The sequence below is a fragment of the Camelina sativa genome, chromosome 13 (genome assembly GCF_030686135.1).
Source record: "Camelina sativa cultivar CO46 ecotype springtype chromosome 13, ASM3068613v1".
In the NCBI taxonomy this organism is placed as follows: domain Eukaryota; kingdom Viridiplantae; phylum Streptophyta; class Magnoliopsida; order Brassicales; family Brassicaceae; genus Camelina; species Camelina sativa.
In genome coordinates, this window is record NC_141892.1 from 3948710 (window position 1) to 3964529 (window position 15820).

Genomic DNA, 15820 nt, shown 5'->3' on the forward strand with positions numbered 1-15820 from the left:
GGAAAACTTTTTCTTAAAGAGAAATAAACGAACAATTATAATTATTTTTTATAAATATACTAATTAATATAGACATTATCATATTAATTACGCAATCATGGTCTTGATAGAATATTTAATAAAAATATCCACTTATAGTAGTAAAAAAGGAGTGTTTGATGAAAATATAAATAAAAAAGGAGTAAAATATATTTAGTTGACTTACATCTAGAACTGTTTATACTAAAAAAAAAAAAGGTTAAAGTAAATCTTTTTGAGTTATTTATTTATTAAAGTGTAAAAATAAAATGGAAATCCATAGTTAGCTGTGTGTTGTCTGCAAAGAAAAAGAAAGAAAAAAAAAAAAAAAAAGTGAAAAAGTGATGGCACTGGTTAGAAAAAAAGCTGGCTTTAATTGAAAGTCCATGTGGTCAACGTGAGTCCTAAACAAATCCAAAACCTCGAAACATTTACAAAAAGAGGGTTTGTTTTGTTTGCATTCGGCGGTTGGGAACAAGCTCCGTTTTGGCCGCTATGGAAAGAGCTCGTCTTCTTTCGCCACGACATCAGTTTCACAATGAAAAGCATTTTAGTCTTTTCTCCCGTAATAAAATTAAAAATCTCAACTTTTTTTTGCCTTCTTTTGTTTTTTTGTTTTTAGTTTGTTCTACACTGATCATTTTTTTTAACACTTGCTAGCGTCTCTCGTGGTCGTCCAAGTCTCTCTGTTTCTTCGCAGTGTAAGTAAAGCTAAAAGGACTTTGCTTTTCGTTTTAATATGTATAGCTGGTTTTTTCAATTTTTGTTGCTACTAATTTTGGCTTTCCTATGTCGATTACTGTTTAAGTTCATTTGGATTTTGTGGAAGATTGTTTTTTTTTTTTTTTTTTACTTCTCCTGGTTCGTTTCACTAAAATTTTACCTTTGCTGCATTCGTTTCATGTATCTCTGCCATGATTGATTTGAGGCATTGTGTGAGATAGAATCGATTCATGGGTTTTTGTTTTCCCATGCACTTGGATTGATGAATAAAATAATGAAATGATCTAATCTGCCTTTTTTTATTTTTTTTAAATTTTGTTTTAAATTGTTTGGTCTTTCTTATCATAATAATATATTCGAATTGTTTAATTAACCTCAGATCAAAGCTTGAAGCTGCATACATAATAATGTTCAGGGAAAGTTTCCAAAAGAAAGGTTCACGAGAGGTATGTGAACTCGCAGTAGTAGTGTTTTTGATTCGGTTGCTCTCGATTCTTGACTTCTTTAGTATATTACTGTGATGAGCTATATAATGTTGACACAGGATGGTGCTTCGAGAGGAGCAATTACTACTAAGCGTGTTGTTCCTTCTGATTTGTTTGATGATGAGATATACTCACCTCATTCTGCAGATGATTTGTCTGACTCATCATCGAGCGCTGAAGCTTCACATGTACTCTCTCTTCTGGCGGCCTCACAAGAAATTCTGATGATTCTTTACTGGTTATCTCCAGTTTTACGATGACTCTGTGAAGCTCTTCTTAACTGATTCATTCGTTTACAGGAAACAAAAAAGGAATCTGAAATCCCTATTGTTGGTCCATCTAGCTTAGAACCAACAAGAGGAAATGCGGAGACTGGAACTTTAGGAACGATAAAGAAGGAGACCTTTCCTTCCCGTTTTCCCATTTTCCATGCAAGGTGAGTGACATATCAATATATATCATCATGGTTTTGTAATTAATAATTTCTCACTTACTTTTTCATTGAATTTAGTGAACAAGGTCCATGGTCTACAATGATTTCCTATGAAGCCTGTGTAAGGCTATGCCTCCATTCATGGGAAACAGATAATGTCAGCGAGGCTTCATACTTCCTTAACAATGATTGCGCATTAATCCGACATGCATTTGGGTGAGACATCTTTTGGTGTTTTTGTCTTATTCAGATCTTTATACATTGGCCATGTTGTTTAATGTTGAGAATAAAATATTTAGTTTGCAGAATTTTTTCCTCAAATCTGAAGAAGAACTACTGGGAAATAGACCTTCTAGCTTGGTTACTGAGACAACTGCTCCCAAATTTAAGACAAGTGTTGGGAAACTTAAACTTCAGGGTATATTTATCTTATCTCCTTTTCTCTGTTTCCCATCCCATCTCATTTGCTCATATGATCTGAAGTGTGTAGCTCTACAGTTGGTAGGATCAAAGTGGAATCAGATGGACAACCTGGTTGCAATATTTCATCACTGAAGCATGAAACTGTTCACCAGCACTTCGCGGAGCTGAATTCTACTTTGTCTTCTGGATGGAAAGCAGTGAAGAGAGTTCATGTCGCTCCTCGAGTTCCTTTGAATGGTTCCCTTTCACGGAAAAGTTTGGAGTATATGCGCGCCTGTGCTCGCTACCTCAAACAGGTCTCAAAAGTCCTTCAAAAAGAATTTGCTACATCTCACACCGGACCACGTTCTCTCAAAGCATTACAAGGTATATTTGGTTGCATTTTTACTGGTGTCATTTCTGTTTCGTCTTCCTTTTTCTGAATTACCTATAAATGAAATTCTTTTATTGTCAGAAAGTTTTACGTGTTCATTAAGGCTAAAGAGCTCTGCTGAGGAGGATCAAGTGAGAACACAACCTGGATCTGGCGAAACATTTGTCTTGTACGTTCCCTTGTACATTCATGATTTGCCTTTAGATTCCTTTTCTTATAAAGCTGGAGTTATAATACGGTTTCCCTTGTAGCTTACCAGATAGCATCGGTGATGATTTGATTGTTGAAGTTCGGGATTCCAAGGGGAAGTTTTGTGGTCGTGTCTTAGCTCAACTAGCAGCTATAGTTGAGGAACCGGTGAGATATTTGTTAAGCCCCAATTATGTTGTGTCCACAAGATGATTTGGTTTAAAATATAAAGTTTTGGCTGTTGTAGCAGAACGATCTTAAATGGTGGGCAATATATCATGAACCAGAACATGACCATATTGGGAGAATCCAACTTCATATAAACTACTCAAGCAGCTTAGATGAGAAAACTAAGGTACACGGTTTTTTATTCCACATGAGAGTTTCTTTCAAGTTTCAACCGTCTCTAATTGTATACTAACATACTTCCATTCATATTTAGTGTGGGTTGGTTGCAGAAACTTCAGCATATGACTTGGTCTTGGAAGTGGCTATGAAAGTAGAGAAATTTCAGCGCCAAAATCTGTTGATCAAAGGGCCATGGCACTGGATGCTAACTCAATTTGCAGCCTATTACGGTATTTCAGATGCATATACAAAATTAAGGTAATTTACAGTTTTTTAATTTGGTAACCAAATTTTTTTCATGCACTTATGTTGATGTTATGCAATATCTAATTTTTGTGATATGTAGATACCTTTCATATGTCATGGATGTCGCCTCGCCTACTAAGGACTGTCTTGATCTCATATATGATTTTCTGTCGCCTGTTTTAATGAGAGGCAATCACAAGTCTGTACTGAGTCATCAAGAGGTGTTTATGTTTCATCTGTGTTTTCTTAATCATTTCGGATCACGTTTTGCTATTCAAGTAGCTCACTTTCGTTTTGGTGCATTGGACAGGATCGCTTGCTTAGGGAAATTGATGAACAAGTTCAGCAGATTCTTGCGTTGACATTCGAGAACTACAAATCTCTTGATGAATCTTCTTTTTCTGGAATCAAAGATGTTTTTGAGCCTCCTACAGGCATTCCAGCACCTGCTATAGCGCCAGCTATCAAACTTTATGGTCTTCTTAACGACGTGTTAATCCCCGAGGCACAGCTAAGACTTTCCAGATACTTTCAGGTAAATCAGACAGACACACACGGAACATATCTATCTTTCTCACTTGCCTCTATGATTTATTTCATTTCCTTCTTTCAGGCTGCTTCAAAGAAGAGGTCAAGAAGATACTTACTGGAAACAAACAATATACTTCTCAATCATATTGAGGATGCCCAAGGTACTTCTCACCAGAGGATGAAGTCTTTAATTTTGAGCCTTAAGAACGAAATCTTAACTGACATAGCCATTCATAACTACAATGTACTCCCAAGGTTTGTCTAAGTTTCATATGTACAGCATTGATATTACTTTTTTTTTTTTTTTGAACAAAATAGCGTTGATATTACTAAATTAGTGTATCTCTCTGTTGATTCTCTCTGTAATCTCCAAAGCAGCTTTATAGAACTTCCAAAGCTTTCGGCTGCAATATATAGTGTGGACCTATTCAAGAGACTGAAGGAATATCTTATCGCATGTCCCCCTCCTTCTCCATCGCCTCCAGTTGTCGACCTTATCATTACAACAGCTGACTTTGAAGCCGATCGCTCTGGCTGGAATATAGAGTAATATTTGCTTACTTTTATCTGAGTACTTGCGACTTTAAGATATATCATTTTAGACTTTTCTATTACTATAGCACTTTCATCTTCATGTTGGTAGTCCGATCAAAGGTGGTGTTACTGCCAAAGAGCTTTTCCATTCATATATTACTACTTGGATCGGAGAGAGAAAATGTTATCTATATGAATTCTGCAAGTCAGAAACGGTACTTAATTATCTTGCAACAACTTTTCTATAGTGCTGCTGACACAAGAATGCATGTTAATGCTTTGACATCTGCAATTGGATACATTTTTTGATTTTTTTTTTCAGGCAAAAGCATGTAGTGAGATTCAAGGCTTGACCTCTCCCTTTGTCGATGATATGTATGACTTACTCAACTCGACACTTGATGAGTATGATATCATCATCAGGCGTTGGCCAGAATATGGGGTCTCGTTGGAGAAAGTAAGTTGAACAATACAAAACTTGCAAAAAAGTTTTTGATTCTTTCATTGTCTCTTTACTAAACAATCACACGAATATAACCGCGTTGTGTTTGATGAGTTTCTCCTTCTTCCATGTCTCAGAAGTCAGTAACTCTGTTAATCAAATACGACCAACTTATAAATGTTATCGTGTTTTCGTATGGAAAGGTTATAACGGATGTGGAGAGGGCTATTATTGAAGCGTTGGAGAAGCAGTTTTCCGAAGTTTTGTCTCCGTTAAAGGAAAGCAAGGTATCTGCCCTGAAGTACGTCCAGAGATTGACACAAAAGGGCCAACCTAACCTCTACTCTGTTCCAAAATAGGTATCTCTGCTGGTGTTTTAACTTAAAAGTTTTCATTTAGTTAGAACTAGTGTAAGATAACTTTGATTTAAACTTACTGCAGCTTGGAGTTCTTCTAAATTCCATGAAAAGAGTGCTTGACACATTACGGTCAAGTATAGAGAATCGGTTCAAAGTATGGAACTCTTATCTCCCTGATAAAGAAAAGAGAGTTTTGGGAGAGCGGCTGAGCGAAGTGACTATACAGTTAAGAACCAGATTTAGAAGTTACATGCAAGCACTGGTGGAGAAGCTTGCAGAGAATGTCGGTTACTCCTTTTCTTTCTGAACTTGTTTCTGAGAATTTCTGTATTGTGCTTTCCATGTGAAAATATAACTTGTGTGTGTAACAGACGAGGACACAAAGCCACATGAGAATGAAGAACATCATCCAAGACTTACAGGATATAACAGCAGAACCAGACATTAGAAACAGAATGCAGTGTTTGAAAGATTTTCTAGACAAGACATTTGATCACATGCATTGTGTTTTGTCACTCGATCTGTTTGTTTTAATATGCAGAGGAATATGGGACAGAATGGGACAGGTTAGGAAGGCAGAACGCATCACAAAACCGTTGGTTTCTTGCATCATCATCATCATTAGTTTGCATTATTCTTATTCTGTTTTTTTCTTTTTCTTTTTAAAGGACGTGCTTCGGGTTTTGGAAGACAGTAACGACAATGTGACTTGGCACAAAGGCCTGAGAATCGCAGTTTCTGTAACTATCTCAACTCTTTCTTTATCACTGGGAAAAAACAGAAAAAAAAAGATGTCTCTTCTTATCTTGTTATTGTTAATATATGGTGATTTTGCAGATTTTAGATGAGATATTTGTGACTCAAATGCAAAGCATACTTGGAGATTCGTTAGAGGAAGAGAATTTGGAGGCACCGAGATCAATTATGGAGCTTCGGGCTATGCTATTGTAAAGATTCAGTTAACTATAGAGGGAAAGGCTGCTGCTATAGTGCTACTACCGAGAAAGAGAAACAGAGAAAAAAAAATAATATGAAAAAGTTATAACAGTTAAGCATGGTGTAGTTAGATTAGCGAAGACTTGTTATGCATATTGTTCATATTTTTTTTTGGTTATATGCTTAATAGAATGATTACATTATGCATAACAAACTGAGGGATCATCGTATCGTAATCTGGTTTCTTAAAACGGGCGGGAAATTTTCAAAAAAAAAAAAAAAAGAAGAAATCGTCGCCTGAGAGATTCGAACTCTCGCGGGGAGACCCCATGTACTTAGCAGGCACACGCCTTAACCACTCGGCCAAAGCGACATTCTTGTACGATAAACGATATTTTAATACTTAATGTTTTGGACTAGAGCAGCAAAGCGTGTACCTTACTCGCATGCACTGTCTGTTGCGCGCGTGGGGGAATGCGTTGTGGAGTTATGGTAAAGAGTGAAACCACTTGCGCTTATGTTTCGATTGGTCTGTTTCTTCTTCTTCTTCTTCTCGCCGCAGGAGGAAGAAAAAAATGATATGTTCATCGCAGCTCTCACAGCCAATGAATGGCCTCAAAGACATTGTTGAGAAGCGAAATTTTAAGGTTTTAGCTCATCTTGTCTTTTAGTTTTTACTGTATTTTTTTTATGTGCTCTCTGACTTTTTTTTTTTTTTTTTCGATTCAATTGATTTTGTGACCTAATGGGTGTTTGTAATTGTATATAATATGCGCCTTTTAATTTGCTAAAGCATACAACTTTCTGAAAATTTGGATTAAAAATATGTGAATCATTAAACATCTAGTGAATTGCTAAACTTGGTGAAGTGTGTCACAACTCACAGGCATGGCTCTTAGATCAGTATGGAGTCCTTCATGATGGCAAAAAGCCGTACCCTGGTGCGATATCGACATGTACGTTCTCGTTTCTTCTATTGGGGTTTTACATTTTTCTAGTGTGTATAAAAACCAATTCTTTCACTGTTCATTGTTTAGGTAGGACATTGGATTCAGTGTTGACTATATTTGATATAGTCCAAATAAGTTCGCGTAATGACTGATGTAACTTTTGTTTTATTGGAGTTGCAGTAAAAAATCTTGCAACAGCAGGTGCCAAAATTGTGATCATTAGTAATTCCTCTAGACGTGCTTCAACTACAATGGAGAAGTTGAAAGGCCTTGGCTTTGATCCTTCTTTCTTCACCGGAGCTATAACAAGTGGTGAACTAACCCATCAGTCTTTGCAGAGGTTATTTACCAACAACTCCTTATTCGCAGTATAGATGCTATTTAATACTTAGTTGAACTTACTGATTAATGTATGTTGCAGGAGAGATGATCCTTGGTTTGCTGCACTAGGAAGGAGTTGCATTCACATGACTTGGAATGACCGAGGAGCAATCTCTTTAGAGGTTTACTTTTCATCTTTGTTATTTGGTTGCTTACTGATTTATCAATGAAGGTATTTGATGTAGTTTTTGTTTCAGGGTCTAGGTTTAAATGTTGTGGAGAATGTCGACGAAGCTGACTTTGTTTTAGCTCACGGCACTGAAGCCTTAGGACTTCAGGCAGTGTATCTCCAATGCCTCTCGACGAACTTGAGAAGATTTTGGAGAAATCTGCAGCTCGAGGACTCCCCATGATCGTTGCCAATCCAGATTACGTGACTGTTGAAGCAAATGTTTTTCATATCATGCCAGGTACATTTACTTACATCTCTGAAGCTATCCAATTTTGTCTTCTAATTATGATGGTATATAAAGAAGCATATAAATAATCTCTCATTCATGATTTATACAGGTACACTAGCTTCCAAGTATGAAGAACTTGGGGGAGAAGTGAAGTGGATGGGCAAACCTCATAAGGTTTGAATGTTTGACTATCTTGTTACTTTGTGTCTGTATAATGGTTTGTTGACTGTTTGTATTTTGCAGATGATCTATGAGTCTGCTATGGCAATCGCAGGAGTTGTCAATCCATCCGAGGCTATCGCAGTAGGAGATTCGCTACATCATGATATAAAGGGAGCAAATAATTCAGGAATTGAATCAATATTCATCACTGGAGGGATTCATGGTAATGAGCTTGGTCTCACTTCGTTTGATGAGGTTGCAAATCTGGACTCAGTTAAGACCCTTACGGCTAAACACAACGCAGTCCCAGCTTATGTATTATCAGCCTTTAAATGGTAGATTCCATGTACAAACCATATTATTGATTCTTGATCTACAGTTTGCCTTCATTTAACACTTACGAGTGTAATTCAGAAAACTCACTTGCTATGAATATAACTCTTATTGCTGTGTGAATGAGTAAGATACAAAATGAAGTTACATATTACACAAATGAATCTGGAGCTTAAAGGTTAGCATAAATGCGCCGAATTTGCCCAGCCAAAAACCTCACAAGAAAGAATAAATACACAAGGAATCTCCGTTGCTGGATAATATCACTGCAAGATCTCTATGCCATTTCACGACTTAAGTATCTTAATCCAGTTCACTAACAAGGTCCCTAAGAGAGGGAACCTTGATGGCCAGAGTTTTGTAGAGTCTAGAGTAGCGAGCTCTTGTGCCATCGGCTGTTTTAGCTAAAGCCAGCAAACTTAGAGCTTCGGGTAATTGCGCAAACATTTGTTTCATTTCCTCTAAGCTCATGTTTACTAGAACAGAAGGTCGTGGGACAACTCTGACAATTTCCCCTCCTTTGGGCTCTTGAACTCGTGCATCAGCCTTGATCACGAGCTCTGAGTTGGTGTTGCCCCCACATTTTATGATGAATGGGGCTGATGAACCTGTGTTGAATTGCAAAACATTCCACTGGGATACATCAGTTTCACCTGAGGATATTGATTCTAATGAGGATCTCCGGTCGTGTGATCGTTCCAGAAGATTATTGTCCTCTTGTTCAGGAATCGTCTGCAGTCAAGAGAAACAAGTTAGTTTGTTCGATATTTAATCCGGATATCATCATTATATCAGGTAGAGTTCTTTGTGTCTATGGTAGGTTCATGGAGAAACTAATTATACATGGAAAGAAAAGGTACCTCGACCAACTGGTGTGCTGTAGCAATTTCTCTTTGTGCACATGGATGATCGATATCAAGAAGAGAAGGCATTCGCTCAGTGAGTTCATCAAGGGCCTCAAGTAATGCTTTCTTCTTGCTTTTACTCAAAACATGGACAGAGGCTTGTCTTGTAATTTCCTGCAGGATGCAAATTAAGTTACTGACCAAAAATTAACCAAAAACCAAGATCAATTATGAAGCAACATGGTCTCAAATGGAGGTATAAATACCTTGACTTGCTTCAAAATGCCATCCAAAGAAATTAGAGATGCTAATCTTGAGTCTTCAGCTGCCGTTGAAGGGTTTGGAACAGGAGAACTGCCTTCTTCCAGGTTAAGCAAAGCTGCATCACTTCTCATTTGTTGTAAAATCTGGTAAAGAAAGCATAACAAAAGTCAGAGCACAAAAACGTTTTAAATTAAAAATTAAAGCAACCCAGAACTATGTCATTTATTTTCAGGCACGGTGGTGTACCTTTCTTCTTTTGTGGTCAACAGACTCAAGAGCTGATCGAAGCTTAGACACTTGACCAGCATCTTCTGCCTCTTCTGCCGCCAAGGTGCCAGCAATATCCTATAACGCGGTTCCATATTAATCCTCATTCCAAACTAATTATTCAGACTAAAACCTTTGACCTCAAAATAAACCTAGACCACAGCATCAGATACTTAAAGACATCTTTTATTTCAAACCATTGGGAATGTCTATCTGCCTATTCCACTCAAATTATCTTTTTTGACCAATGACATTGCATACCTTCATGTGCTGCATTTGAGAAGTATAGACACGTTTTGCATACTCAGACAGAAGCTGCCCGAGAGCATCTGTGTGAGGTGGCACCGCAGCCCCTAGTCCAGCCATCCACCCATCCATAATTGCCGTGGAAAGAAGCTCTAGTTGGCCACCAGTTCCTCCCGAGACATCATCTGCGGTCACGGAAAGAAACTCAAAATGTTCTGCAAGCCATAACCGAATCTGTCGCTGCAGTTCACCAGCCGGAGTGTGAACAAATAATGCAGCCAAGGCTTTGTTCCCAATAGCAAAGCTTTTGGCTTCATCTTGCATTTCCCGCAGCTTCACTCCAGTAACTTGCTGCCTCCCAGTATCCTAGATGATTACAATCAAGAGCATAAGTGTCTCTTAGGTAGACTCGAGCATCTTTGAGAATTAACAGCACTTCCAAGGTAAATTTTACCTGTTCAAGTCCACGCATTCTTGATACTACAGATGCCAACTTGTTTTTCCTTTCTGGTTTTATATTTACTTTAAAGCCATGGATCTGCGTATCAAGATATCGAACTGGGGATCTACCTGGGCTGCTACCCCTGCTATTGCTTTTACTTCTACCAGTATTAGGCTTCTCAAGAAAGCACTCGACAGGAGATACCTAAATGAAGAGGATAGGTTTAATTTTTCAAGGAGAGATAAAATATCATACAGGCCAAGGCCAAAGCTACGACTCGTCTGCCTATGCTCACCCTGATAGACTGAAGCTCAGGTGATCGCGCCAGTAAGGACCTTATGTATAATATCCTAACTCGGGAAACAAGCATGGTATCCATTACTCTTCTTGGTTCCATTTTCTGAATAAATGAAAAGACAGAATCTCTGATCTCAGCAAGGATTTCATGCTCTCTGGAAGCACCAGCCTTGATAACAGCTGCCAAAACCTGCAAGTCAACAATAAGAAAAATGCTTTCCAAAATAAGTTGATGATAACCTTCACTCTCCAAATAATAATACAAGGTATAATGGTGTCAATTTACATAAGTATACAACTGAACCGTCTAAAAAGATAATAAAACATTTAGATATTAACCAAGTACCAGCATTAGTAGCTTGTTTGCACCGTCAGCAATGGCAGCAAGACCTTCATATTCTTCAGGGTCAAAGTCGTTCAATGCAGCCGTCAAGTATTCTCCAGCTGGTGTGGTCTTTACTATATCAGAGCCAGATTTTACTACAGTAATTGCTCCGTCATTCTTATTTGATCTAGATGGTAAAGCAACAGCTTCTTCCGAAAATGCTTCTCCCCTACTATTTCTCTCGGAGAGAGAAAATTACATTTAGTCAATAAATTGAAAAATACAGAATAAGAACTCAAGTGTTCAAACGGATCACGAAGTCACCTGTGAACATTGGCAGGCTGATTGTTTGGTGAGGCTTTTGATGAGGGACTCAATCCCTACAACAAAAAATGAATAAGAAAGTTTTATAAATGGAGTGCAAGGAGCAAGGAATTCTCTACGTGTATAGTGTTGAACATACAGTAGCAATTAATAAAGAACAGATGTAAATTAATTTTTCTTCCAAATCTATAAGAGAGCAGTGAGGGAGATATGATATTGAAGCATGCTTCATTCAGCATAACTGCACAAGAGAAACGAACTACCTGGGTCGAAGCAGCCATTGATCTTTCTGTTAATCTGTCAAACAACTTTTCGTTTTCTTCATGCAATCTCTGCAAAAAACATTGTTCTCATCAGATAAATGAACTAGTGCACATATCAACGCTTCAACCAGAGGGAAAAAAAACTCCACCAATCAGAATATGTTCAAGAGTAAGACAAAGCAGAACCTCAATTAGTGCATCACGTTTTTTCAGTTCGTCCTCAAGTTTCTTGGTAACAGAAGAATCAGTTGTGGTGTCAGCTGCTTTTGGTATTGAAGAAGATTGTAAGGCATCTCCTGTTCTTGTTGCGTTGGATTTGACGGCTTCACCTACTTGTGATTCCAAGTCTATAATTTTGGCCTGAATCAAAATCAAATAAGATAAAGGAGAATGATATGATTACCATGTGCAGAGAAGTCAACAAATCCAAAAATCAATTGCCTTGCATAGATCTTAAACTTCAGAGAGTAGCTACTTCCTATTCGTGGAGCACCAACCTGGAGATTTTGAATGGTGGAATCTTGTTGTTGCATTTGCAGCTTCTGTTCCTGATCCAACTGTAAAAATTGAGCTATTTGATTTCTTAACTGAGAATTCTGCTCCTTCTCTAGTCTATGTTTGTCTACAAGCATAGTATTCTCTGACTGCATCAAGTACAAGACGGATAATGAGCAACAAACAAAAAGGTTATAAAGAATTGTAGAAAAGTCAAACAAGAAGAACCCAGGTGAAGCTGATAACCTTCAAATCTGATTGCAATGTAAATGAAACTTTCCACGCCCTCTGCACTTCACTGTAGAGCAATACACACTGGTCATTTGCATCTTTAAGTGCTTGTTTTAAGCCCACAACCTCTTGTTTCAGATTCTGATTTTCTCTCTCTTTCTCCAACAGCTCCTTCCGAGCATCACTTGCCTGCAGGACAAAAGGTTATCTATGTTGTAGCAAAAAGCATCTCTTGAAACAGGACAAACTAGCTCAGTCTGATTTTATACTGTGTTCTGTTCTCTAGAAATTGGGATGATCTAGAAAAGGGAGAGATAAATCGAACAGATCAATCAAGCCAAATCCTGAACTACACCATCTGACATCTGTATTCTCGTTTCTTAATTGTTTATCTTTTTCACATTCACTTACCACATCTCTCCATTTCTTGATTGTATCTCGATTTCCAAGACTTGGTATAATATTCCTAGCTCTAGCAGCATAACTGAGAGATGCTATTGTTTCAGACAAGTTTTGTGCACTCGGACAGATGTTAACAATCATCAACGTTTTGGAGCTTCCCCCTACACATCAGGATATTGCATCTCAGTTACAAAAAATTGTGGCAAAACCCTTAAAAAATAAAAAAAATTGAGGGTGAAATAAGAGGATAAGATGCATATATTGAAAAGAAGAAAATTTTACCTAGCGAATCTGCAAGTATTCTTGTAAGCATTGAATTCTCATAGGAAATTGAATCCTTTTCTGACGTCAATGAGGATAAAACATCTCCCAACCTATAGAACCAGAGATATACGCAGTAAGTTAACAGAATAAATTATTGCGTTGAAGCCTACACATGGAAAACTTTGTCAGACCTTTACATGATAAAGATGCAGAAGTGAATATAGCTTACTGGTAAAGAGGAGTGAATAAAAGAGAGAAATAATAATCTGACATACGTTGAAATCGAATTCATGACATGCAACAGATCAGTGACATGGTCTCCACTGTCATCTTCCACGGTTAAACCTTCACTTCCAGCCATGTCAACTAGAGAAAGCTTACTATATATGTTTTCTCCAGTAATCGTGTTGCTATAGTATATGTGTATTGTGACAATCCTGCCAAGAGAGAAGCCATCCATTAAAGACATGTGAATAGAGAACCTAAGCAGAGAATTATCTCAATATAACAAAAAGAGGAACATTTCCATGAACAAAATAAAACATACAGATGGGTCACGTTAAATTTTGATTTATCATTGCCCCGGTTCTGAAATGCAGATTTCAAGACTCTTAAGAACTCCAGAGGATTATCAACTTTTTCCTGTCTGAGCTCTATAACAGATTCGTCTAAACCCATGGTTATCTTCGGCAAGTTGCTCTCACTGTCCAAAAGTAGATCTCTGATCTGAAAATTAAAGTTGCTGAATTAGAAGTTTCAGATTTCGTTACAGAACCATCTTGCAATATAATATAGGCCAAAAGTATTAATACTCCGGACACAACTGGAGCACCTGTTCATTATAAATCTCAAACACTGAAAGAGAGAAACTGAATCGAGATGTGGAAGTTGAATCAGAATTGGCTAGGTCGAAAAGTTCCTCAAAACAACGTGCATATAGACCACGGTCGTGATTTGAACCTTCCTGCGAAACAACAGTCAATAAAATTGATTCAACGAAGAGCCAAAGGGAGACAACAAATCACTGTGAAAATAGACAGTAACAGAATTTCATTGATACTGGTGCTCAACAATATGTGACATATTTGTAAACTTTTAGAGGAAAGGGAAAAGAATGGTAACCAGGGTGTATGTTTTCCCTGCACAAGTTTGTCCGTAGGCAAACATGGAGACGTTAGATCCATCCAGCGCAGATTGAACAAAAGGTTGGACATCGCTGAACAGGGCAGCTAAGGAAAAATTACAGTATAAGTACAGAGATCGCATTGTTGCAGCTTTTGTAGATTGAAACCAGAAACAGCTCAAGACAAAAGGAGAGACTACATTTACAACGAACTATGGTACTCACCTTGTCCAACATGAGGTCCATAAACTCGGTCAAACTCAAAGTCCTTCTTGGGGTTGGACAGAGTATCATCATTAGTGTTTACACATATGGTGCAATCCCCAGGGAACTCTATAATAGAAGGACCTTCATCCTCAAGCAATGGCCTTGCACGGCAAAATACCTTTATATTCCCTGAATTACGAAAAATAACTCCACATTAATCAACAGGCGGCAGAGAACTATCAAGAACATCTGTGAACCTATCTATACCAAAAGATAGATTATAAATTTAGAAAGACTGATGACATTGGATAAGGAAGCTTGGTACCTTTGGCTGTTAACAAGTCATTGAACAGTCTTTTCTTCTCATTGATAAGTGGAGATATCCTAGCCTCAGTCTCAAGGGCAAATTGATCTGTGGTGGTTCATGTAGATAAATAAATACAACACATAGACTTGAAACAAACCTCGTGGTGTAAAACAAAGGGTGAAACACAAAACTTACCCAATTTACGACTTTTCTCAGCGAGAACACCTAAATAACGGGTAACCCTGTCAAGCTTTGCATTAGAATACTCCTGCAGATCAGTAGCTTCTTGTCTCAACTCCAAGTAATCTTCTTTCGCAAGCTGTTCAACCAAGTCACATACTTTTCTTAACAACACTAAATCTTCCATCAAATCCCACAAATATATGATGATATAACATCTAGAGACTCAACTTACACTTACGAGAAATAAAAAGAAGCTAATTAAACTCAAAACCCAATCCAAGTATACTATGGAGTGAAAAAAAGGAAGTGACAAATGTAAATCACCTTAACTTTATCCTTTAATCCGTTAACCTTAGAGGCAAGCGCTTGCTTAGGCGGAAGGGAAGGGGTGGAAATCGAGTTCCTCCGAAGCAGCGGACCAGTCGAACGGTGACCGCCGGCATCCAATAACGAAGCATTAGAAGAAGAAGACTTCCTGGGTTCGAACCCACTCACCTCCCAGTTCCACCTATTATTGTTGGTTTTATTCCTTTGATCCCCCATTTCATCCAAACAAAAAAAAAAAAAAACTCACCAAACAATTAAAAGCAGCTGCTTTTTGAAATTGGAAGCGGAAGAAGAATTCAAAAGTTTTTGAAAATTATTTTTTCTAGATTTTGATTTTGGCTTCTCTCACTTCGGATTTTTTTTTTATTTTTCCCTCGGGTCTGGTTAGTATACAAAAACATTCCAAAAAAAGAAAAAAAGAAAAAAAATGAAAGGCGGAGAAGGTCCCTTTTGATGAACTTCATACGACGTCGTCCACTGTGAGAGAAAAAGAAAAATTCAATTTTTTTTTAAATTCGAGAAAAATTGAATAACGCCGATGATGCCTTTTGAGACACAAATATTTTGTGATCTGCGTTACTTCACGACGCCTTATCGTGTTCGTTTTCGTTGATATATAAATCTCACTACCAAACAACTACGTTGACTTTTCTTATATGTTAATGTTTTTGGATAAAGTAGATTTTATAATTTCAGTTAATCACATAATTCTAATTTCTATCTTTTGAAAAAAATAGCTAA

At 37.6% G+C, this 15820-nt stretch overlaps 1 protein-coding gene, 1 non-coding gene and 2 pseudogenes across 5 annotated transcripts; 2 read left to right on the forward strand and 2 right to left on the reverse strand.

Annotated features, from left to right (window-relative positions):
* Positions 1-412: 412 nt before the first annotated feature.
* On the forward strand, positions 413-6254 carry LOC104735057 (uncharacterized; annotated as a pseudogene). The gene is made up of 23 exons (XR_015577887.1): positions 413-583; positions 679-719; positions 1121-1187; positions 1286-1414; positions 1526-1662; positions 1738-1875; positions 1959-2077; positions 2158-2448; positions 2537-2624; positions 2707-2812; positions 2892-2999; positions 3087-3250; positions 3339-3459; positions 3549-3773; positions 3852-4024; positions 4148-4315; positions 4413-4518; positions 4626-4760; positions 4949-5104; positions 5187-5387; positions 5476-5670; positions 5773-5844; positions 5942-6254. The product of XR_015577887.1 is annotated as an uncharacterized LOC104735057 (transcript).
* Positions 6255-6331: 77 nt separating this feature from the next.
* Positions 6332-6413, reverse strand: TRNAS-GCU (transfer RNA serine (anticodon GCU)). Its single transcript has one exon. It is a non-coding gene; the product is annotated as a tRNA-Ser (tRNA).
* Positions 6414-6567: 154 nt separating this feature from the next.
* LOC104737919 (uncharacterized) lies at positions 6568-8390 on the forward strand (annotated as a pseudogene). Its single transcript, XR_015577888.1, has 7 exons — positions 6568-6687; positions 6927-6996; positions 7171-7330; positions 7412-7493; positions 7569-7781; positions 7882-7946; positions 8016-8390. The product of XR_015577888.1 is annotated as an uncharacterized LOC104737919 (transcript).
* LOC104735058 (kinesin-like protein KIN-14A) lies at positions 8358-15714 on the reverse strand. Of its 2 annotated transcripts, none has more exons than XM_087481134.1 (23): positions 15077-15714; positions 14765-14888; positions 14588-14674; positions 14281-14451; positions 14055-14161; positions 13765-13896; positions 13480-13658; positions 13208-13369; positions 12951-13042; positions 12678-12829; positions 12282-12455; positions 12038-12184; positions 11727-11900; positions 11541-11609; positions 11278-11333; positions 10975-11185; positions 10627-10818; positions 10344-10535; positions 9905-10255; positions 9623-9721; positions 9379-9519; positions 9128-9286; positions 8358-8999 (listed from the first exon to the last, which is right to left on the reverse strand). In XM_087481134.1, exons 1-23 carry the CDS (start codon positions 15293-15295, stop codon positions 8571-8573), a joined length of 3819 nt encoding a protein of 1272 aa, XP_087337260.1. In that variant the 5' UTR covers positions 15296-15714; the 3' UTR covers positions 8358-8570. The 2 variants fall into 2 exon arrangements, with proteins under 2 accessions (XP_087337260.1, XP_087337261.1); XM_087481135.1 differs by having other exon boundaries at positions 10975-11182; positions 15077-15667.
* Positions 15715-15820: the final 106 nt, after the last annotated feature.

What these genes read in the sequence shown, in the direction of transcription:
- LOC104735058 (XM_087481134.1), bottom strand. Translation starts at nt 15,295, where the DNA reads ATGGGGGATCAAAGGAATAAAACCAACAATAATAGGTGGAACTGGGAG. An exon ending in GCATTTTGAAGCAAGTCAAG is followed by an intron (nt 9,287 to 9,378) that starts GTATTTATACCT and finishes TGCATCCTGCAG; the next exon opens with GAAATTACAAGACAAGCCTC. An exon ending in CAGCACACCAGTTGGTCGAG is followed by an intron (nt 9,000 to 9,127) that starts GTACCTTTTCTT and finishes TCTTGACTGCAG; the next exon opens with ACGATTCCTGAACAAGAGGA.